The sequence below is a fragment of the Raphanus sativus genome, unplaced genomic scaffold, assembly GCF_000801105.2.
Source record: "Raphanus sativus cultivar WK10039 unplaced genomic scaffold, ASM80110v3 Scaffold0043, whole genome shotgun sequence".
NCBI classification, from domain to species: domain Eukaryota; kingdom Viridiplantae; phylum Streptophyta; class Magnoliopsida; order Brassicales; family Brassicaceae; genus Raphanus; species Raphanus sativus.
Genome location: NW_026615367.1, coordinates 9,013 through 32,579, shown reverse-complemented (window position 1 = coordinate 32,579; position 23,567 = coordinate 9,013). Strand labels below are relative to the sequence as shown.

Here is a 23,567-nt window from a genome sequence, read left to right as displayed (position 1 = left end):
GATCGATGGGAGTTTCCGCACTGCCCGGCTGGCCCGTTTCAAAGCGGAGGAAACGGAAAGGGAATTTGCTAAGTATCGGTTGGAGGTGGAGGAGCAAAATCGCCGGCAAGCCAAGGTCCAGGCTCGAGCCCTCGTTCGTGCGGAAAGGAGCGGACGGAGAAGAGCTGCCGCCGAGCTGAACCGAAGGGCCGAAATTTTTTCTACCGAGTTCGAAGCGTACAAAAGAGGCTCAGGACTTTGTAGGTGATTTTCGCGAGTGCCGTGGTTCGGTCGGTACTCTTAACAAGATGCAGCGCGAGGACTTCTCTCTTTCCGGCGAACTTGCCACGATGGATGGCTCGATGAGAATATGTGCCAACGCCGAATCCTTTGTTCCTCCGATCGAAGGGAGAATCCGAGAACTGTGGAATCCTATCCAAGTCTCGGAAGATACGGCGGATGTAGGCGAGGGTTCAAATGCAGGCGACGGGGGTGAAGAAGTCGACCAGCCCGACTCTTCGTTCGGAATATCTCTAACCGACTGTTATGCATTTGATTATAATTTGTGATAGGCCAAGTGTGGCCGTTTGTATGTATGTGTTGCGACCCTTAGGAGGTCGCGTGACTTTGTATTTTTTCGGGATCGGCCGTTGGTGGCTTTCGAATCCCTGTTATAAATGCTTTTTATAAACTATGCGTTTGATTTATACTTTCGTCAAGTGTAGAGGGTCTGAATACGTGTAGTCACTTCGCATTCAATCTCTTTTTTTGTCGCTAGGTCCGTAGGTCACTTTGTAGCGAACGTTAGGTTTGTAAGCGATAAGAGGCAAATTTTGGGATCTCGTATTCTGGATACTTATGCCTATGAGATGTCTTAGATACCAGCAAGGCCGGGTTTAGGGCAAGACCTAGGTCTACTTTCGGACTGAAGCTGTGCGATGACAAATCGGCTTTCGTTTTGCTTGTTTGCGATTTCGACCTGACTCGTACCGTTTTAGAATCTGCGAAGTGCTTATCGGCTTATATGATTCGTTTGGATACGAGTCGAGCTACTTCCTTTACGAAGAGCTAACCAAAATTTGGATTTTTTGTATAGCGCGCTATGATATCCTTGTTAAGAAGCCGGAATACTAATTTGATTGAGTGAAACGTTTCTATATTTTTCCGTCGGGGCCAATCGACGGAAATGAATTTTAGAGTCGCGGATGGACTGTTTGGTGGAGTTTTTAGAGTCGCGGATGGACTGTTTGGAGAGAAATGGAGAATCAAGACTTTTCGGGAACTAACGACGTCTCGCGTTCCTCAAAGATATGATTTTCGTTTTCCTTAATGTTTATGCGTTGAGTAAGCATTTGAATCAAAAAGAATTTATAATTTATAATGTAGATTACATGCGAAAAGTTTTTTGCGGGAGTACAAGGATGTTTGTCCCATCTTCCCCCCCCCCCTTTTTGGTGAGGGGGATAGCTGAACTCGTCGGGTTGCGACGAGCTGCCTACGTACCTCTTGCGAGGATCAAGCCATCTCGTAGTTCTGTTTCTGTCGCGGTTGCTACTACTCCACGATTTCCGGCGCCTTGACTGTTTCGGCTAAGTCGGCGGTCGCCTTGGGAGTTAGGTCATCCGTTTTCTCGGCGATGGACTCGAGGATTTTCCCGCTGTCCTGAGTCGTGGCCTGTTCGGACAATCCGAGTTGTTTTTTGCTGAGTTCTCGGAGATACTCAGGTTCTTCTTGGTTCGCTTCGGGTTAGCTACTGGGGCGTTCCGATTGCTGCGAAGTTTATGTTCGGCTAGGAAGCAGAGTCGCGACTGTTTTTGGCTTCCCCAGATTACCGCTGTTCCAGTTGGTGTTGGAAACTGACGCCGAGATGGTAAGTGGACGGGACTGCCTTCATGGCATTTATCCAAGGAGTTCCCATTATGGCGTTATAGATAGCCGGGTTATCCACTACCGCGAATTCGACGATCTTCGTGACTTCTTTAGCCATGACCGGGAGTCTGATTTTTCCGAGGGTCATGGACGTGACGCCCCGAGAATCCAGTTAATGGTCTTGGTTCTGGGATGACTTCTCCGAGGGGTATGTTCATCCTCTGCAGAGTGTCGCGGAACATGATATTGACCGTGCTCCTGTGTCGATGAGGATGCGGCCGACTTCGAGATCCTGAATCACCAAGTCGATGACCAGAGGATCGTAGTGGGGTTTATCGAGTCCGGTCGTATCCTGTTCCTCGAAGGTGATTGCGTGACTGGGAACGTCGTCCTCTGGACACCATCCGGGGCTTGTCTCGGCCTTCCGTCCGTAGGCTTTGATCGACGAAACGGAGTCCTGGTAAAAATGCGATCCTCCGATGACCATGTTGATCCTTTGGCGGTTGTTGTTGTTTCCTTCGCCGTCTTGTCTCCGTTCGCGTTTTTCGCCCGATTGAGTTCCAGGAGCGTTATTCTCGGGATTGGCTCCGTCGGTCTTCGGCGGACGGTCAGAATCTAGGATCAGGTCTTTCATGCTCTTGACCGTTGCTAGTTTGCCGTCGAGCAGCTTCATAATGAGTCTAGCGCCGAGGACTTTGCAGTTGGCGGTGGAGTGACCTCTCGTCTGATGGAACTCGCAGCTGGAATTGTCCTTGTACGAGTTCCGCGTCCAGGTGTTTCCGGCGGTCCTTCCTTGTTCGGAATTAACGGCGTAGTTATGTTCGCCTTGGACGTCTTCCCCTTCGTGATGGACGTACTTGTCGTTACGAGAGGTTTTCTTCTTGCCGGACGCTTTCGGCGGTCCATGCTTTTGCGCTAGGATTTTCATCTCTTCTTCCATGATGATGAAAATCCGTTGCCTTGTGGAGAGTGTCCTGGATGGTGCGTGGCCTTTCCAGAGAAATCCACTTTCGGAATTTCGATTTGTACCAGAGGTTTTTCCTCAGGGCGTCGATGGCGACTCTGTCGCTGAGGCCTGTTACCCTGGACATCACGAGTTTGAACCTCCTTATGTAGTCGCGGAGCGGTTCGTCTTCCTTTTGAATTAGACTCCAAAGGTCTACGTCGGAAGTTTCCCTGTCCATGAACATGGAGAATTGCTTCAGAAAAGCCGAAGCAAGCTGGCGGAAACTTCCGATGGAGTTTCTTTTCAAGTGTGAGAACCACTCGAGCGCAGCACCTCTGAGGTTCTCGACGAATAGGAGACAGCAGCCGACGTCCTTTTCCCGCTCCGGAAGTTTAGACCTTGCCATCGCAATCTGGAAAGACTGCAGATGTGCTTTTGGGTCTGTGGTTCCATCGTAGGTGGGAAGCTTTATTTCCCAGGATCTGAGACTCGTGCCTCCGTGATTCGAGAGGTGAACGGAGTTTTTCTCGACTCCTCGAGGAGCAGGTCGATCTCGGGGGCAGTGCTGGTCGCGTGGTGAATCTGCGATTTTACCGCTTTCACCTCGGCTGCAGTTTTGGCGATGTACTCGCGCAAATCGTGGATTTCGTTGGCGCCGTTCGCGCTCCTCTGTCTACGTTGGCGGCGATAGGCCCGAGTCTGGTCCTCAGCCAACCTTTCTTGCTCTGACCAGTAGAGGTCTTCTTCCTCTTCTGTCATGGGTTTTTCGAAGGCTGCCGCCAGTCGAGCTGACTGACTTCGGGTCCTTCTGTGGTGGATGTCGGCGTCTTCGTCGGACGGATCCGATTGATCGCTGACATCCAGATTGATTCTTTCGACGTCGTCTCCTTCGTTGTCCCTTGCGGGAGGTGGAAGGTTGCCTGTCGTTTTCTTCTGCCCCGTCGGAGTGGTATCGTCAGGGACGAGTTCCGGGGATTTTCTCGGGGCATCTTTTTTTGGTCTCCGGAAGTTCCGAAGTCGAGCCTCCTGACACGCCTCACCTTGGTGGATCCGCGCGGGAGTTTGCTTTTCGCTGTTAAGGTATTGACCTGTTTAGCGAGTGAAGCCATTAGTTTCTCTTGTTCTTCCGACCGTTTCTGGGCGGTGGCGAACAGTTCCTTCACCTGGTCCAGCATCGCGGTGTTTGCCTCGGCAGTGACCGTCGATACGTTTCCGGCAGGAGTCTTCTCAGCGTTGGCATCGACGGCTGATCCGTCGTGCGTTTGCTTGTCTTTTTCCGCGTCAACAGACATGCTTAACTGGGCGTGCGTAGTTGCGAGAAAGATAAATCCGTGAATCCCCCTCCTTCTAGCGCCAAACTGTGGGAACCGAAATTCGCACTGTCGATTTTAGTTAAGTTAAAACGTAGGAAAACTAAGTTGACCTAGTTTCCCCCGAGGATCCCGGCTATCTGCTGGGGCACGCACACAAAGTTAATACGAGTCTAGTTTGGGAATAAATGCGTAAAATAAAGAGCAAAAAAAGAAGAATCTTATTTCCGAATCTGCGGAGAGCGTTGGACAACAGGTCGAGATCTCGGCCGCAAGAGCTGTCGATCGTCGCTAGTCTCAAAACCTAGATCTAACCTAGTTGAGTCGCAGCTCGCTAAAAAAGAAAATAAGCGCCTAAGTTCTAAATTGCTCTGGGGTGGTTTCTTTCTTCTGATTTCGGATCCCCCTTCCTCTGCTCCTAGCTTTGCTTATATACTCCCATATGACGGTTTATTCCTGATGGGCTGAGTCTGCCGCGGGCTGGACTTTTTCCATTTTCGTCGGCTTTCGCGTTTATCGGGAAAGTTGACATTTATTTTTCGGAAAGTTGACATTTATCTTTTCGGAAGTTTAACATTTATCTTGTTATGCGAAGATAATTGTAAACCGTCATATCTATCCTTTTAGAAAATCGTAAACGGGCTGTTCGATCGGGTTTGGTCCCTTTCGGGCCGTCTTCCGGTCTTCCGTTGTTTTCTACGATTTTCCTTGAAAGAATGCTCCTACTTGGATGTCGAGTCTTTCGGAAGATCTTCGATCCATTGCTGAGGCACATGGTGTTTTAAGATAACCATCACCGTTTTATACGAAGTCTTCCTGTCCGTTGACGTCTTACGGGTTCTTTGGAATCTTGGAGCAGGAAAAGGAGTTTTTGTTTGCGGGATCTTGGAAAGTCGCAAAACACGGATTTCTGGCGACCCGGAGGCCTAGAACTTACGCACGAAGACTAGCCGTCCGACGACCCGAGCCAGCACGGGGCTAGCCGCCCGGCGACCACGGCCAGGACGGGCGCTAGCCGCGGCGGCAACGGCCAGCACGGGGCTAGCCGCCCGGCGGCCATGGCCAGCACGGGCGCTAGCCGCCGCCGGCCCACGGCCAGCACGGGGCTAGCCGCCCGGCGGCCACGGCCAGCACGGGCGCTAGCCGCCGGCGGCCACGGCCAGCACGGGGCTAGCCGCCCGGCGACCACGGCCAGCACGGGCGCTAGCCGCCGGCGGCCACGGCCAGCACGGGGCTAGCCGCCCGGTGACCACGGCCAGCACGGGCGCTAGCCGCCGCCGGCCACGGCCAGCACGGGGCAGCCGCCCGGCGGCCACGGCCAGCACGGGCGCTAGCCGCCGGCGGCCACGGCCAGCACGGGCGCTAGCCGCCGGCGCCACGGCCAGCACGGGGCTAGCCGCCCGGCGGCCACGGCCATGTCCGGAGTCGGCTGCTCGTTTCCTTCGGTTTGTGCGTGTTTTTTGGTTTTTAGTTTTCCGTAGGCTTTTCCCTTGTGTAGAAAATGTTTCTAGCAGTTGATTTCGAGATGATCAATCTCGAACTTAATATTTTCCCGAGGTTTCTTGATTAACAATTAGTCTCTCGAGGTTACTCTAATGTTTTTCCGAGACTTTCGGACATTGATTTCGTCTTGACCTATTTGACCCCAACAAAGCTAGTAGTATAGTAATAGCAATTTTCAGGAAGAACCGGTTGCTCATCATTTGCATAAACATAGTTACCATCAGGAGGAGCAGATGGTAGATTTTGATAGGGTTCATGATATGGTAACTGATGCATTCGTAGCTCATGATGAAGATGAAGAACCTAACATAGATGCAAAAAAGTTTTATGAAATGTTAAATGCGGCGAATCAACACACTTTACAATGATTGTAGAGAAGTCTCTCTAAATTGTCGTTGGCTGCTAGAATGATGAATATTAAAACTGATCACAATCTACCTGAAAGTTGCATGAATGAATGGGCAGACTTGTTTTAAAGAGTATTTGCCGGGAAGACAATGTGTCTGCTGATTCTTATTATGAGATTCAGAAACTAGTTTATAGTCTTGGTTGCCTTCGGAGATGATAGATGTTTGCATCGACAACTGCATGATCTACTGGGGAAATGATGAGAAGTTAGAAGAATTTCAATTCTGCAAGAAGCCACGATTCAAGCCGCAAGACGGGGACGTAATAGGGTACCGTACCAAGGATGTGGTACCTACCAATTACAGACAGATTGAAAAGATTGTACCAACAGAGCAGACTGCCGGAAAGATGAGATGGCATGCCGAGCATACTCAGACGGATGGTGAGAATGAACATCCATCAGATGCAAGAGCCTGGGAACATTTTAACAAAGTATATCCGGATTCGCTAGCAATATCCGGAATGTGTATCTCGGATTATGCACAGATGGATTTAGTCCATTCGGAATGTCAGGGAGACAATATTCATTGTGGCCAGTCTTTCTTACGCCATACAACCTGCCACCAGAGATGTGCATGCAACGGGAGTTGCGATTCTTGACCATATTAATACCTGGTCCAAAACATCCTAAAAGGTCGCTGGATGTTTTCCTGCAACCCCTGATAAAAGAGTTGAAGGATTTGTGGTCAACTGGGGTGAGGACGTATGACTGCTCAACGAAGATGAATTTCACGATGCGAGCGATGCTTTTGTGGACCATAAGTGACTTTCCTGCCTATGGGATGTTGTCGGAATGGACTACACATGGGAGATTAGCTTGTCCATACTGTAATGGAGCGACAGATGCGTTTAAACTGAAGAATGGAAGGAAGACAAGTTGGTTCGATTGTCATCGTCGATTTCTTCCCATTGGCCATCCGTACCGAAGAAACAAGACATTGTTTAGGCACAAAAAGGTTGTGAGAGACACTCCTCCTCCATATTTAACTGGAGAAGAAACTGAAAAGCAACTCGATTACTATGGAGCTTTGGAAACAGTTCCTCGTGGTGGTAATTGGCATGTCCCCCCTAATATGCCTGATTCTTACGGTGTTCATCACAACTGGCACAAGAAGAGTATATTTTGGGAGTTTCCATATTGGAAGGATCTTCTTCTGCGCCACAACCTCGATGTGATGCATATAGAGAAGAATTTCTTTGAGAACATCATGAATACAATATTGAATGTCCCGGGGAAGACAAAAGACAACATAAAATCGAGGTTAGACTTGCCGGATATTTGCTCAAGAAGTGAGTTACATATAAACAGCAATGGGCAAGTTCCTGTTCCGATATTCAGATTGTCTTCAGAAAAAAAGTCGGTGTTGTTCAACTGGGTAGCATCAGAAGTGAAATTCCCCGATGGGTATATTTCAAATCTGTCTAGATGCGTTGAAAAGGGTCAAAAGTTCTCCGGGATGAAGAGTCATGATTGTCATGTCTTTATGCAATGACTACTTCCCTTTGCTTTTGCGGAGCTACTTCCTACAAACGTACATGAAGCACTTGCAGGTACTATATATATTATATATTGCAGTAATTTTATATATAATGATTTAGTTTGAAATAATATATGACTAATAATGTGTATAATTGTTTTTGGAATATACAAGGCATTGGAGCATTTTTCAGGGATCTGAGCACCCGCACTCTTAAAGTAGAAGTCGTGGAACAGCTTCAAGAGAACATTCCCATCTTATTGTGCAACTTGGAGAAGATATTTCCTCCTGGGTTTTTTGACGTCATGGAGCATCTAGCTGTGCACCTCCCATATGAGGCATTGCTTCGTGGACCTGTACATTACGAATGGATGTATCAGTATGAGCGAGCCATGAAATATTTGAAGGGAAAAGCAAAGAACCTTGCAAAGGTTGAAGGTTCTATAATTGCTGGAAATTTGACGGAAGAAACTTCTCACTTCACATCGTACTACTTTGCGTCAAAAGTACGTACCCGGAAAAGAGCTCCAAGGAGATATGATGATGGTGGTGTCGCACCAACATATGCAGTTGCTGGTGTTCCAGACATCTTTAGCCAGATTGGGCGACTGGGTGGGAAATCAAAAGAGGTTTGGTGGTCGAGTGAAGAAGACGCTCATAGTGCACACACCTATATTCTACTCAATTGTGAGGATCCATTGATTCGTTATTTTGAAAGGTAACATAAATGGACACATATAAATTAACACATATATATAATTGCCAAATATTAATTAATATAAAATGTGATTTTACAGCCTATTTGTTTCACAAGTCGAAGAAACATTCTAAGGTATATCCACAACTGACGTAGACAAAAGGAAAGATCAACACTTTATAAAGTGGTTGAAGAATCAGGTATTAACTGAACGTCATTATTCATAAATGATATGTATTTTAACGTTCACTTTGTTTTTGCAGGTTGATTTTGACGACGATGCAGATTATCCTAAGTGGTTACATGAAGTAATTCAATCTCCACATGTAAAGGTCACCACCTCACAGATGTATTTCACACGAGGCTATACTTTTCACACATATGAGTATGGTAGACAGCGGGCGACCAGTAACTATGGAATATGTGTGAAAGGGGAAACCGATTTCTACGGTATCTTGACAGAGATTATTGAAGTGGAATTTCCAGGGATATTGAAGCTGAAATGCGTCCTCTTCAAATGTGAGTGGTTCGACCCCGTCGTCAACAGAGGTGTTCGGTTTAACAAATTCGGTGTAGTTGATGTCAATGGTGGACGAAGGTACAACAAATTCTTTATTTGGCATACATGAGCAGAATAAGCTTACTTCTATGTTTTCTTTATTTTTCAGGTACAACAAATTCGAGCCTTTCATCTTAGCTTCACAAGCAGATCAAGTTAGCTACCTTTCATACCCTCGGATGAGAGAATCGGGAATAAATTGGTTATCCGTGATCAAAGTTACACCTCGAGGACGAATCATTAGTGGAGAAGAACCACCATTGCAAGAAGAACAGATAAATGAAGTCGAGGAACCTGAACAACAAATTGATGACATTCTTCTCATTGATCCGCATAATCATGAATATGAAGATCTTACCGACGATGGCACAGACGAAGCTGTTGAAGACGAGTTTAATGAAAATGATGATGTTTCTAGTGATGACGAAAATGTATCCGATTGATGTATTTGTGTTTTAATATGATTGATTTTCAGACTTAATGCATGTGATTCGATTATTTTAATCATGAATTTGGGAATGTTTATAAAGAAAAAAATATATTGAGGTTTGAGGTTTTGAATGAAAAAATAAAAGATTGAGGTTTGGGATTGGAATATGAAGAGTAGAAGATAGGAAAGATGGTGTTTGTGGTTTGGGGTTTTTGATTTTAGGCGTTTAAAAAGCAAACCTCGTTAATTCCTCGTAGTTTACGACGAAATAACGAGGAAAATAGAAAAAAAAAAGAAAAACGCGGGACTCGTTAATTCCACGTAAGACAGAATCGTCGTAAAGACCTCGTAAGCTTACGTGGAATTACTGAGGCTTTCTGTTTTTTTTTTATTTCCTCGTTATTTCCTCGTGGGTTTACGAGGTTTTAATGAGATATGTTGTCTAAACCCCTAAACCCTAAACCCCAAACCCCATCTTTCTTCAAAGGATTATATTTTTGTTGCAAGATAAAAAATTTAAATAAATAATGTGATTTTGTATAAGTTTATTTTAGAAAGAAGAGATTGATATTAGAAGTTAAAGAATTGTGGTTATAAATTTTGAGGTTTGAAATGTTAAGAATATTGAGGTTAAAAGGAAGATATGTTATGAATATATGAAGTAGAATATAAGAAAGATGGGGTTTAAGGTTTGGGGTTTTTGATTTTAGAGGTTTAGAAAGCAAACCTCGTTAATTCCTCGTAGTTTACGACGAAATAACGAGAAAAATAGAAAAAAGAAAAACGCGGGCCTCGTTAATTCCACGTAAGACATAATCGTCGTAAAGACCTCGTAAGCTTACGTGGAATTACCGAGGCTTTCTGTTTCTAAATCCTAAACTCCAAACCCCATTAATAATTTTATAATTTTGAAAAGATTATATTAATCTTCAAAAGATTATATTTTTGTTGCAAAATAAAAAATTTAAATAAATAATTTGATTTTGTATAAGTTTATATTAGAAAGAAGAGATTGATATTAGAAGTTTAAATAATTGTGGTTTTAAATTTTGAGGTTTGAAATGTTAAGAAGATATTGAGGTTAAAAGGAAGATATATTTTGAGGTAGAATATAAGAAAGATGGGGTTTAGGGTTTGGGGTTTCGATTTTAGAGGTTTAGAAATTTACCTCGTTAAAAACTCGTAATCTACGAGGCTTTTACGAGGAATAGAAACACGGGCCTCGCTATTTCTTCGTTTGATTTGGGACGGGCCTCGCAATTTTCTCGTAAGGTTACGAGGTTTTTACGAGGAACAGAAAGACAGGCCTCTTTAATTCCTCGTAACTCTACGAGAAAATTGCGAGACCTTCGTAAGTTATATATACAACCTCACACTCTCCATTCGTCCCAACTTCCACTCAATTTCCTCCCAATTTCGTCTCCAACTCCTCTCCCATTCCTCTCTCCTTCGAAAATGGTAATTTCCTCGCCCCATAATTAGTTTAGGGAATTTAGATAGGTCGTTAGTTTAGGTGGTTAGTTTAGGGAATTTATATAGGTTTACGGATTTTATGTTCGTTAGATAGATTTTTTAATTATTGTTGATAGATTTTTAGTTGTTGATGATCATAAACTCAAAAATATATATTTTTGCAGGTTCGTGCGAACAGGCTTACTGCTCACTACATAGAGATGTTCGGTGAGCCTGGTAGTCAGTTAGACCCGCCAGGTTCTTCTTCAGGTGCCGGCGGTTCCGGTTCTTCAGATCAGGAGTCTGTTCCCGAGACTCAGCATTTCTTTCCTCCGATGCCTCCTCCGATGGCTCAGCCGATGGCTCCTCCGGTGGCTCCTCCGGTAGCTCCTCCGATGGCTCCTCCTGAGATTCCCGCCGCTGTTCATTCCGATCTCATGGTGCCACCTACTGTTCCCTTCTCGCAGTACATTTTCGAGGATATTCTTGGTATGCCAGGCAGAGCTGGTTTACCAATCATAGACCCCGAAAGACCCGACGGGACTTTGTGGTAAGTGCATTTTTAATTAATTATTTTAATTTATAACTTCATTAAATAATTTAAATTTTCATTTTTTCCAGGTTTGGGGTTGACAATTGTCTTGCGACAGATGTAAACGAGACGATTAAAGGTTACTTCTCCATGGCGCATCCAAACTGGAAGTTGACGCCGATCTACATCAGAAAGACGTGGTTCAAGATTTATGCTGTAAGTAATTCTATTAATTAATTATTTTATATTTTTTTCTTAAAATAACACATTATTAATTTTTTTTTTGCAGCAAAAGTATCATTGGTCTATCGGGGTCAGTGAGAGAGTGAGGAAGGCGTTTTACGCGAAGGCGCAAGTTCACTTGGCGGACACGGTTTGCAACTGGAAGGGCGACTGGATCGTCAAGGGGTACACCCGTGGCAAACCCTCTGAGCTTACCACGGGTGTTTGGGACGGCCTCATCCGTTACTGGAAGGATCCCAACTCCATTAGGATCGCAAACATTTGTGCTGCCGCCCGTAACACGGTAGACGAGCACGGTAACGGTTCGATGCTACACTCTACGGGCCAAAAACCCCATGCCGATGTCCGTTTGCAAATGGTATGTAATTAGATAATAATTTTTAAGTGTTAATTTTAATATAAATATATTTCTAACAATTTTCTTAAATATTTTTAGGTCAAAGAGTTGGGACGTCTCCCGACTCTTCCGGAACTTTACGAGCGGACCCACAAGAACAAGGCGGGCCAGTTTTTAGATGGCAAGTCCGAGCTAATCTACAACGACGTTATTGCTCGGGTTGAGGAGCGCCAGACTCAGCTGACCCAGCAGTCCGCCGACGGATTACCCGTTACCTTATCCACAACTGAAGTGGATAAGATTTACGAGGAGGTAAATTTTTTAACATTATATCTTTTTAATTATTAATTCATTAAATTTACCTTTTAAATTTAACTAACAAATATTTTTTTTTTGTTTTTAAGGTTGTCTCTAAGAAAAAGGGACGTACGTTGGGGATCGGTTCCGTCAATGATGTCCCGAGAGCGACATCGTCTTATGCTTAGAGACGGACCGAAGAAGTCACTCAGTTGCGTTCCGAGCTGGGCGCGACCAAAAGCCGTGTGAGTGGACTCGAGGCCTTCATCGACGTTATAGCGTCCACAAACCCGGAATGAGAAGCTTTGTTGAGGAACATGAAACAACAAAATCCCATTCCAGGCGAGTCATCGGGCACAAATAACAAGGAGGATGTTACGAGGAGGAGCGAGGAATTCTACGAGGCCATGAACGAGCCTTAGTTTTTTTTAGTTTTTTTCGGTTTATGTATTATAAAATCCAAAACTTAATTATATATAAAATATTTTGTTGCTTTTGAATTTTATTTAAAATTTATTTATAAACCCAAATATTTAAATACTTTTATTTTATTAAATTAATAATTATTATATCAAATAATATTTTTACTAATTCGAAAATTGGCATTATACGAGTTATTTACGTCGAAATGATTTCCGAGGAATTTACGAGGAAAGCCTTACGAGGAAAATATTTCAACGATTCTACATGGATTTTACGAGGAAACCTTTTCAAGGATATTACATGGAATGTACGAGGATTTCTTTTCAAGGATCTTACGTGTAAGTAACGACGCGTGATTCACGTGGTTTGTACGAGGAAAGTCCGCGAGTGATTTACGAGGAATAGCGGCGAGGAACTTACGACGAAATATTAACTTCGTCTTTACGAGGAAATGAAAGACTCAATAGTCTACGAGGAAATGGCGACGAAAGTTCTGTTACGACGGACGATAAACGACGAAACACTTTTCCTCGTTAATTCCTCGTAAATATTCTTTTACGAGGAATTAACGAGGAAAATGGCCCTCGTTAAACATCTGTTTTCTTGTAGTGTCACCCTTATTCTCCACATGGTTTTGAAAGGTTTCAAAGCAGAGATTGGATCGAAATTTGCCATTGTTTATCAGTTTTGACGTTCTGGTATTCTTTGTGAGGTCGATAGTATAAGGGTGGATTATTATATAGTAACCATCAATAATTAGGGAAAATTTTTGCCCCATCGAATTTTTGGAAATAAAATATACACCTCGAAAATTAAGACATGATTTAAATTGGAAAAGAAATTTTAATATTGCATCTCCATAACTTGATATCTCTGTAGACAAAAGGAAATTAAAAAAAAATAGCAATACTTGGTGAAGACACTCAATAATTAATTATGAAGATAACATTTTAAGGCAACATTTTAATGAGTTGCGTAATCTCCAAGTCATATAATCATTTTTGGATAAATTTAATTTTAATTTTGAGTCTTATATACAATCAATTCTTAGAAAATTAAACAGTAATAAGCTAGTGAAGAAAAAAGGACACAGAAAGCGTAAATATGTGCATAATTGAATAATCTCATCTGAATTGGGGTACCGTATTATATTCTTTGTGTAATCTCCAAGTAAAAATCCAACTCACTTTTTATATTAAGAGTATATGAGAATTTCGATTTGGCTTTTCATAAGATTTTTTGCCCTAAACTCTGAAGCACATGAGATAGTTAAAATGCATTTAATAAAATTAAAAATACAATAGACCACACTGAAACAACCACTCAAAAAAAAGTTGTGGTGCGACTATGCATAGGTCATTTGAAATAATGTGTAAAATGGTTATACCATTTGTTAAATCAAACCAATTAATATCATGTTTCAAATAAAATTGCATAGGAACCGTATTAATTTAACGTATAAATAGGAATTTACTTTTTAAAAATCTATGTTGTTAATATAAAGCACTTTGACCAAATAGAAGCATACTAAACAAAATAAAAAAAAACAGAGGCTTTATATTAATTTAAGAAAAACATATAAGTTCGGGAAAGACATGCTCTCCCATGAAACATTTAAACGAAAAATAAAACGTAATATAATAAAAACACCAAATGAAAACGAAAGCCTCTTTAAACCAATGTTGTAATGCCTATCTTCCTTCAGCCACTTTTCTCAGACTTCTCTGTTTTGATCCGAACTGAACACGATTTCTTTGACAAAGAATTCTGATCATAGTATTCCTCCAAGTTGTAAACGGATGGTACTGGGCGTTTAGCAGGAGTGAGTGCGTTAAATTCGGCTTCCTGGGACGACCCTCCAGACAACATTGCGGATCCCTATTATACATTAAGAACAGTGTTATACCTAATTCTTATCATTGTTGCGAGAACAAACGGTCAAACAATAAAATAATAGAATACCTCCGGTGCATCTGAAATTAGAGAGTTTTCCAAAGCCAAAGTAGTCACTCCTCCCTTCAAAACGAAAACAAATATTATTAAAATCATCGAAATGGCCGTAATGAATATAAAAACTGAATCATATGTTCTTTTTCACTACCTTTGGTTGACTCAAGTTCTCGAACTCGGCAACCATGTCAATGTTTGTGCAGATCTTAATCACTTTGTAAGTGCCACTCTTGTATAGGTAATTCTCTTTTTTAATACCAACCTTGAAGAGATAGGTTTTACCGACTAAATCTTTGAGTGCCAAAGGAAGATCAGCCGGGTCTTGCATCTGTAAATTAAACATGTAGCATATCACGAAACATAATGATGAATGACCAATCATTGTTCTAAACAATATCACAATTTTTAACCTCCTCAATAGTCGGTCCAGTTAGCTCTAGGCAAGGTTGATGAAGCAACTGGACTGCAAGATTGTCGAGTAGAAGAAATTTTGCATTGCCGGTATTATCTAGAACTGCCAAATGCAACTTGTATCTAACAAAAACAAAAACTCTTTAAATTTTGCAAGGCATATTCGTGTGCAATAAATTAACTAATTAACCGCAGTATCTAGTAATTACCTTGGAATCAACTTTGGGTTGTTCACCTTGCACTTCACGCAATAGTAGTGAAAACCAAGTTCATCATCATCTTCTCCATTGTCAATAGGATCATTAGGCACCTTCAATACCTTCTTCGAACACACTTTGCAACTCAAATAATACCAACCCATGTCGGAATCAATAGCAGCTATAGTGCACATAACAATACACTTCTCAACCTACATCAGTAAAGCATAATCGGTAAGATATTTCACATACACAGCGCTGAAAAAAAATTAGCCAAACCACACCTCATTCGCTGCTATTATCTCAGCAATTGTTTTCCTTGGAGTGTTAACAAAAAAATCAGTTTTGTCTCCACCTCCATTTGTCAGCGCAAGCGGTTTAGGTTGAACAACAACCAATGAAAGTTCATCCTTCGGCAACCTTCAAGTAAAAAAAGTAAAACACTAATAAACGAAAAAAGCAATTTGTAGATACATATATGGTATTGTTTGGCATATACTTTGGAAAAAGAACCTACAGTGATCGAAATGTCTCCACCTCGGGCAAGTATGGATTCAGTTCAACATCTGAAACGTTGTAGGCGTTTGACACACTACGCTCGTCTGACAGTGAAAATTTTAAGAACTCATTGAGTGACATTGTAAAATGATATTATATCTACATTGAAAGAAAACATTGAATGACATATATTAAAGATCGAATACAATACCTTTCCAAACTTTAATTTTTCCAAATCGCAAAACACAAACAATTGCACTGTCTCCGCTTCTTTCAATAGCCTCACTGACATCAGTAGCAAAGTTACCCCAAAGCACCATCGGAAGACGTTCATCTCTATAACCCAAAAGGCAAAGAAAAAATCTTAACAATCAAACCACAGTTAGCAGATATAGGGTTCCAAATGTATAAAGAGGAATTTACTTTTCATTCCGAAGTTCAACAGTGATTTTCTTTGTGTCTTTTCCATTAGCCGATACGACTTCAATTGGGGTCACCTCCACAATCTGCCCTATTACATCTGAAAAAAACAATATGTGTCATATGCTGAGCCAAAAAAAAAAAAGAAATTTTATATTTACAGCGAAATATTTTTTATCTACTTACCAACCAAATAGTCGGAATTGAGTGTACCATCAAGAATGTCCCTGTAGTTGGCTGGTTCAAAACCAGTTAGCTCATCAGGCAGAGCATCGCAACACCTCACGCGAGTGGTGGAGAGAAATCCAAGTTTGTATGGATGTATGGTGATTCGGTATGAACCGCACGAGGGGGTGAGTGAGAAGTTGATGAGAATCTTCGAACTCCCTTCCGAAACAAACGATTCAAACTGATTCACCAGATCCTTCTTAATAGAAGCATTGATCTTAACACCCTACAAAAATTAGTTACAATAATAGGAACTATTAGTATACAGTAAGTCTTTGCGACAGAAAAAATACAAATAGTCATGATGCGTACATTGGAGTCGATTAGAACCATCTCGATAGTCAGACCAGCAGCAGCAGAGTACTGTCTCCACAAACGTATGATTTTAACTCTAATCTTCCACATCGACTTGAATGGTTTCAAATCACAAACGTTAGTTATTGCAGCCATTATTGTAGAATAAAAAAAAGGAAACAGTTCTCGAGTGTATAGATGCAATATCGTGAACAATGAAAGGAGACTTATATAGGTATGTAAACCTAAATGAACAGTCCATATATGCCGTGTATATTGACATTAATAACATATATTCTCACCTTGGAGTTCACTCAAAGTAATATATAGATTACCATAACATATGTATACACAAATATTTTCTATACACACCTAATTAATTTACCTTGCGCATGATACAAATATTTGCTATACACGGCTCAACCTGGTTTATGTCCTAAATCAAATCAAGAGTCGTTTTTCCTGGTTTAATACCGTTTGGGTTAGTTAAGGTCACAATCGGTTGTAACTGTAGAAAACTTTTATTCAAATGAAGTTTAACAAAAACAAATCCATGCAATAAATAACTAAGAAGAACATACAACAAAGAACGATTTACAAAATGAAAGACTATTCTCTCAAAGCCAGTTCTTTTTCTGGATTTTCTGATGACAGAGAAGAATGTGAGGAAGAAGAATCCGATGTCATTGGCCTACGATTCACTTCTGTTAATGACAAAGTCAGTTTCTTTTCTGGATTGTCTGACGACAAAGAAGAAGAAGATAAGAGAGTTGGTGCATTTAAAGATCACCATGAATGCGATATGTGATCCTGTGTGTAAAGGAATGTGCTTGAAGTGCGTTGCTAACCTGAATAAGAGGACTTGTGGCTGTGGCAATGAAGAGAATGATAAAGGATATGGACCTCTTGGGAACCCGAGAAAGCAAATGCAACAGAGCCATGGTCAGGTTCGCTAACTTCTATTTTGATCTATGCAAGGTAATGGCCACTTTTCTCTTCAGTTACATCACGATTACTTTTGCTCATTTGCGAGTTTTCTTTTGCAATGGAGAGGAATGTGATCTATGCCATTACCGTCTTCTTTTGCTTATGTTCGAGTTTCGAAGAAGTGCATGAGGTATTTAAATAGTCATCACGTTTCCTTTTGGTGTTGAAACATCTACACACTGTAAACTAAACAGCATATGTGTGTGTAGAATCCCGGGATGTCGTCGAACATATACAACTCGTCTCAAACAATCGTGTATTCTCTTTTTTTTTTTCGTTTCCTCCTAGGTTTAAATAAGGAAAGTTCGGAGAATCAGAAAACTCCCAAACGCTTCTCGTGATGACATGTGGCAGAGTCAATGTGAATGCATTAAATGCAAAATGCTTCTCTTTTAATAATAAGGGGATATTCTAGAATACAACTACGACTTCTTTGACTTCAAATCGGTGTTGAAGTTCATTGGACTCATTTTCTTTGCAGTAGTTTTGAAACTTATAGATTGTGATGTTGTTGATAGTCGGTTCTCCAGATATATATACCCATAATTGATAAGGGTTAGTCTGGCGAAGGATTTGAGCCAATGAATATTTCATGGCCAAAATTAAATCCAAATAATTCCTAACTTTTAATTTTTATTGAAAAATTATAGAAAATATTATAATCAAGAAATAAGCATATATGTAACCATATTAACTATGATATTTGACCATAGACTTAACCTCTGGATTTGAAAATAATTATATTGAATAAATACTTTTCTGTTACTATTTATTTTGATTCCTTAATTAAAAAGTCTTAAGCTTCAACTGGTGACTACTTGATGGACAGAATAAATGGAAAACAAAATTGAACATAATATCATTTAATGAATTGAAATGAAAAAAAAAATTGACTACAGAGGAATAAAAATTGAACAATTAGTAAACATAGCTGGTAAACAAACAGATGAATATATGTTTTTATAATTTAAGAAGTATAAATTAGCATCAATGCACACATACAATGAAACCATAAACTTTCTAGCTAATATATTATTAAACTCCACCTATAGAGATTGGCCTTTTAACTCACCACACAGAAGATGTCAAATAAGAAAATCAATTTAGTTGGACAAAAACATGTATAAAAGAAATTGTTTTGATAAAAAAAATCCAAACGTAAATCAAAACACAATAAAAAATGTTTGTTCGCACGTTTCGTTGATGAGTGAATATTTCATTTATTTCTTGCGCCAATTTGTTTAATTATCTGAACTTTATCACTCAAAAAAACTTTAAACTATAGTTTCCACTTGTTCGTTATCGAAATCAGAGAAGGAATTATTTGTTCATGAGTTCCTCCGTAAATGAGGAAAAGTGAGGAATATAGCGGAGTCCATTTGTAAACATTTGACAAAAATTTCAAATTAATTGGTATCAATTTTTGAGGAATAACAAATTCATCACATTTTTCTCCTAAAATGTGGACACCAGTTGAAGCCTTAATTCTTAAATTAAGGGATTGCATGAAATTAATTTTAGTATCATACAATCAATCAAATTTGGCAAGGTGAGGGTTTATAGTCAGACTTTATTTTTTTTTTTTTTTTTTTTTTTTTTTTTTTTTATAGTCAGACTTTATTTCCATATATATATATTCAAATTTGGTAAGATGCGAGTTTAAAGTATTGCTACTAAAAAAATATTATCGTATTTTATATAAGTTAATATATAAGTTAATATATGATCTTTTATATAGATACACACACATATATATAATAGAAGTTATGTAACTTAATACACACACATATATAATAGAAGTTATATATATATATATATAAACTTCGATTATATCTACTGCATATCGTCCTATTTTGGAATATTGTCATGACACCAAACAAATGTAACATTTCAAAACAGTAGAAAATAACATGAACTCGAACAAATATATTAATAGAAACAGTAAACGGAAGTTAACCCCGTTTAATCGTGCCGTTAGCCGAGATAACGATGTATTGAATATGGCTTAGTCAAATTAATTCGAGGCTTTAAATGGTTTGTCAAACTAAATCTGTGACTTAAATGGTCCAAAAAATAGTTCAAGCTTTTTTTGAACCAAATTTAAAAATTCAGGATTTAAAAGACAATTTTCCCAATATATTATGTTCTATCAAATTATAATTGAACTAAAGAGACAAAATAATACAGCATACACAAATGCAAGAGGAAGCAAGTTCGTATATTGCTAATATGAAGGGATAATAGTATAAAGTACGTCGGTTAAAAAATAGTACAAAGTATAACCACTTATAGGTGGGCTAGTGGTAGGACAGATTTCGGGTTAAGGGTGAGATTCCCAATACTCCCGGGTTCGAATCCCTGCAGCTGCAAACACCTTTAAGTGGCCACACGGATATGAGTCAATTGCTTAGGACTCATTTGAATACCTGGGAGAGGATCTATCCGTGGATTGCACCTCCCACCCGGGGGTTAGGCTTGGTTCCATTAGTGATCCGGGTTTAACCACTTTTTTAGCAAAAAAAAAAAATACTACAAAGTACGTAAACATTTTGACAAACGGTATATGACAGACAAACAAATAAGGTAAGGGTCTGGTTTATATTTAAATTTAATTTGGTCTGCTAAAGTTAGTCGATTCATATTAATTTAGGTAACAGTCTATGATTTAATAAATACTAGCCTTTGATCCGTACGTCCGCACGGGTATCATTTAAAAAAAAATTGAATAATATATATATAGAATATATTGTTAACAAAATATAAGAACTTATAACATTACATATAACTGTTTAATGGCATTATATTGTAAATACTCTAATAAGTTATTATTTAATAAGTGGGTTGATAATGGCTATGTAGTTGCCACATTAGCAAGGACATTTTTGTTAATCACACATCAATTTAAGATTAATTATTAAAAATGCTTCTCAAATAATGAAAAGAGAATATATTTAGTTGAAGATCCCCACGATATTTTGTTGCTCGGGTTTGGAAGTAACCGGTAATATATCTGGTGTGATCTTTTTCGAAGGCCGTCTAATAGTATGTGCAAGTGGAGCGGTTGATTAGGATTCAAACCAAAAGTATAAAAAAATAATTAAGAATTTTATTAACAAATATATAAATTAAAGTCGAATTTTTTTAAAATTTTAGATGTTTATCTAAATTGGTAGCATATAATGTTTTTAAAATTATTAAATATACATATGTGTATATATATATCTCTCTATCTTATTAAATTAAAAGTACTTTAAGCTTTTGTTAGGAAACAAGGATATGAATAAAAAAAAAGAGAAAATTGTCAATAGAGAACAAAAAACAAGGGTGTTGTCCCTTTGGTATAAATCATTTTTTTCCAATTTTTCTTCTTTTTACCCTTTGTATTTCTGAAACTAATGAAATAAATAGTTTTGTGAATCAAAAAAATATTAAAAATACAAACAATTAATAAAACACCTATATACACAAGCTGGTGTTTTTTTTCTTCAAAAAGTTGATAAATAAAAATTTGAAAATACGTTCTACTAAAGGTAGAATGTGCCTTCTACGGAAAATGGTATAGTAGAAAACGATTTCTAAAATAAACACGTTCATCTACTATTTTTAGAACGTACATTCTACTATTTAATAAATTTCTAAATAAGTGGAATGCGCATTCTACTAATCCTAAAGCTATCTACTTTTCGTCCGAATGCATCTTCTAATTTTATTAAGTAGTCTAAATTTCGCGGAATGTGTTTTCTAAAATGTACTCTTACGTCTACTAAAAGTAGAAAGCGTGTTCTGGATTTTTGTCAATCTTCTAAACTTTTAGAAGGCGCCTTCTACGGATAAGATTACCTGATTTTTGCGAAAATTAATGAAAATTTCAGTTAAGGAAATATTCTAAAAATCTCCTAAAAATATTCTAACTTCCTAAAACGTGTTATTTTCGATTTTACTTGTCAATTTTTTTTAAAAATGATTTTCCCTTGTTTTCTTTTGATTTTTTTCCATAAACTCTTGTTCTATATGAAATATATCTATACAACATGTGGTTTTTTGAATTTAAGTGCAATTTTTTGTAAAGTTTTATTTTTATTTTTATAAAGTTTACAAATTTTATTTTTATTAAAAACATTTTTAAAGTTTTATTTTTATTCAAAAGTTCGATAAAATTAAAAAGGTTACAAACATTTTATATTTTTATAAAAATAAAACTTTGTAAAATGTTTTTTAATAAAGTTAGTTTAAAGTGTTTATTAAAAAATTATCAAGTTTTATTTTTATTTTTAGCAGTTTAAAAATTTTATTTAATTAAAGTTTTATTAAAAACGTTTTAAACTTTTTATAAAATAAAACTTTGTAAAATGTTTTTAATAAGTTTATTTAACGTTTTTATTAAAAAATTGTAAATTATTTTTATTTTTACAAAGTTTATTTTTATTAAAAAAAAATTTTAAAAGTTTTATTTTATTTTCCCTTTTTAAAACGTTTTTATTAATTTTTTTAAAAATTATTTTAGTTTAATGTGTTTAATAAAAACTTTAAACAAACTTTATAAAATTTGTAAACTTTATAAAAATAAAAATAAAACTTTACAAAAAGTTTTTAATAAAAGTTTAAACAAAATTTATAGAAGTACAATTTAAATTTTTTATTAAAAATTTGATAAAATTAAAAAGTTTACACACATTTTAAACTTTTTATAAAAAATAAAACTTTGTAAACTGTTTTTATAACGATTATTGCAAATTCTCTCCCAGGCGACCTTCCCAAGACGGTTTTCACAAGACCGGTTTGGTTTGCCCACGGTTTTCACATCACCGGTTTTTTCCCTTTCCAATCATGCCTGCAAAACCACTGTCGGTCTGACTTCTTACCAACCCAGATCTACATTCCCGTTTTAGAAAAGTTTCAAAACAACAAAACCGCCATTGATCTTTCTCACCGTTTTCTCGCCGGCGGGGGCCGAAATCCTCCTCCTCCCCTGCTCCTACACATGGTCCGACATGCTTGCAATGATTCTCAAGGGAATCATCTCAACCCACGCCACTAGAAGAGCTTAGCTTCAAGGTAGAGTCGACAGCTACTCCTCTACAGACGAAGCTCCGGGATCCTCTGTTTCTTCTCAGCAACAGAACACAGCTTCGACGACACGACTAGGCTTTTGGTTTCTGTCTACTACCACCAGAAACACTACAACAACCTTTGAATCGTCCTATTCACAGACAACGGCTTCCAAAGCTACGAAACCCCCAAGCAACTTCAACTCAAAGTATAATGGCGAGAAGATTTACAGAGAAGGAAAAGGGCAAAGCTATCGCCTACAAACCGTCGGGCCCTCCACGTCTACGGCTGCGAGCACCGGATTTCGACCCGACGGAGCTAATCAAGGAGAACATGCTAACGTTAGTAGGACGTTTGACTAACCCCCGAGAGCAAAACATGAGCTCTGTTCTCTCTTATCTTGAAAAGAAATGGAACATTACGGAACTCTCTCCAGGAGCAGACCTAGGCAATGGTTGCTTCCAGTTCCGCCTTAACAAGGAGGAAGATGTTAAAGAAATCCTCAGAAACCGGCCATACCAGTTTGGTCGATGGATGATAATAGTTCAAAGATGGGAACCAATAATTTCTCAGAACTTCCCCGCTCAAATCCCATTCTGGATCTCACTAAGAGGCATTCCTCTCCACTACTGGCACGAGAAGGTTGTGCGCGATATCGGCCTCGAACTAGGCGAACTTGAAACCTATGAAGTTACGAAAACGACAGCACGTGTTAGAGTAGTGGTGGATGGTCTGAAACCACTGATAATGGAAGCTGCTATGGATTTCAAATCAGGGGAGGAAAGCATCATTACACTGGAATATGAGAATCTGGGTAATCACTGCTCTTTATGCTACCGACTTACCCACCTACAGTCTCAATGTCCAGAAAAAGTCACGGAGACCCATCAACAGACACCTACTACTAGTCCTCCACGCCAGAACAGAAATGTGTCTTCCCAACGCCAACCCACTGATACTCGAGGCACCATTGCTCAGCTGCCTAGCTCTCACATGCCGTTTCAACAACGAGTGGATAGATATGGAAGACCCTTTGGTGATAGAATCTCCACTACATCGCACCATCCTCA

At 39.2% G+C, this 23,567-nt stretch overlaps 2 protein-coding genes across 5 annotated transcripts; one reads left to right on the top strand and one right to left on the bottom strand.

Annotated features, from left to right (window-relative positions):
- The first annotated feature begins 6,420 nt into the window (after positions 1 to 6,420).
- Positions 6,421 to 9,230, top strand: LOC130500837 (uncharacterized). Of its 4 annotated transcripts, none has more exons than XR_008939366.1 (5): positions 6,421 to 7,566; positions 7,668 to 8,211; positions 8,326 to 8,390; positions 8,454 to 8,522; positions 8,859 to 9,230. XR_008939366.1 is itself a non-coding variant. In XM_056995778.1 (5 exons), exons 4-5 carry the CDS (start codon positions 8,538 to 8,540, stop codon positions 9,190 to 9,192), a joined length of 585 nt encoding a protein of 194 aa, XP_056851758.1. In that variant the 5' UTR covers positions 6,458 to 7,566; positions 7,668 to 8,211; positions 8,326 to 8,390; positions 8,454 to 8,537; the 3' UTR covers positions 9,193 to 9,230. The 4 variants fall into 4 exon arrangements, 1 of the variants encoding a protein (XP_056851758.1); XR_008939364.1 differs by having other exon boundaries at positions 8,454 to 8,788; XR_008939365.1 differs by having other exon boundaries at positions 8,291 to 8,390; positions 8,454 to 8,788.
- Positions 9,231 to 14,164: 4,934 nt separating this feature from the next.
- Positions 14,165 to 16,617, bottom strand: LOC108829945 (replication protein A 70 kDa DNA-binding subunit C-like). The gene is made up of 11 exons (XM_056995779.1): positions 16,480 to 16,617; positions 16,126 to 16,393; positions 15,943 to 16,039; positions 15,731 to 15,855; positions 15,539 to 15,623; positions 15,306 to 15,441; positions 15,034 to 15,233; positions 14,824 to 14,947; positions 14,565 to 14,741; positions 14,426 to 14,479; positions 14,165 to 14,341 (listed from the first exon to the last, which is right to left on the bottom strand). Exons 1-11 carry the CDS (start codon positions 16,615 to 16,617, stop codon positions 14,165 to 14,167), a joined length of 1,581 nt encoding a protein of 526 aa, XP_056851759.1.
- Between the last annotated feature and the right edge of the window lie 6,950 nt (positions 16,618 to 23,567).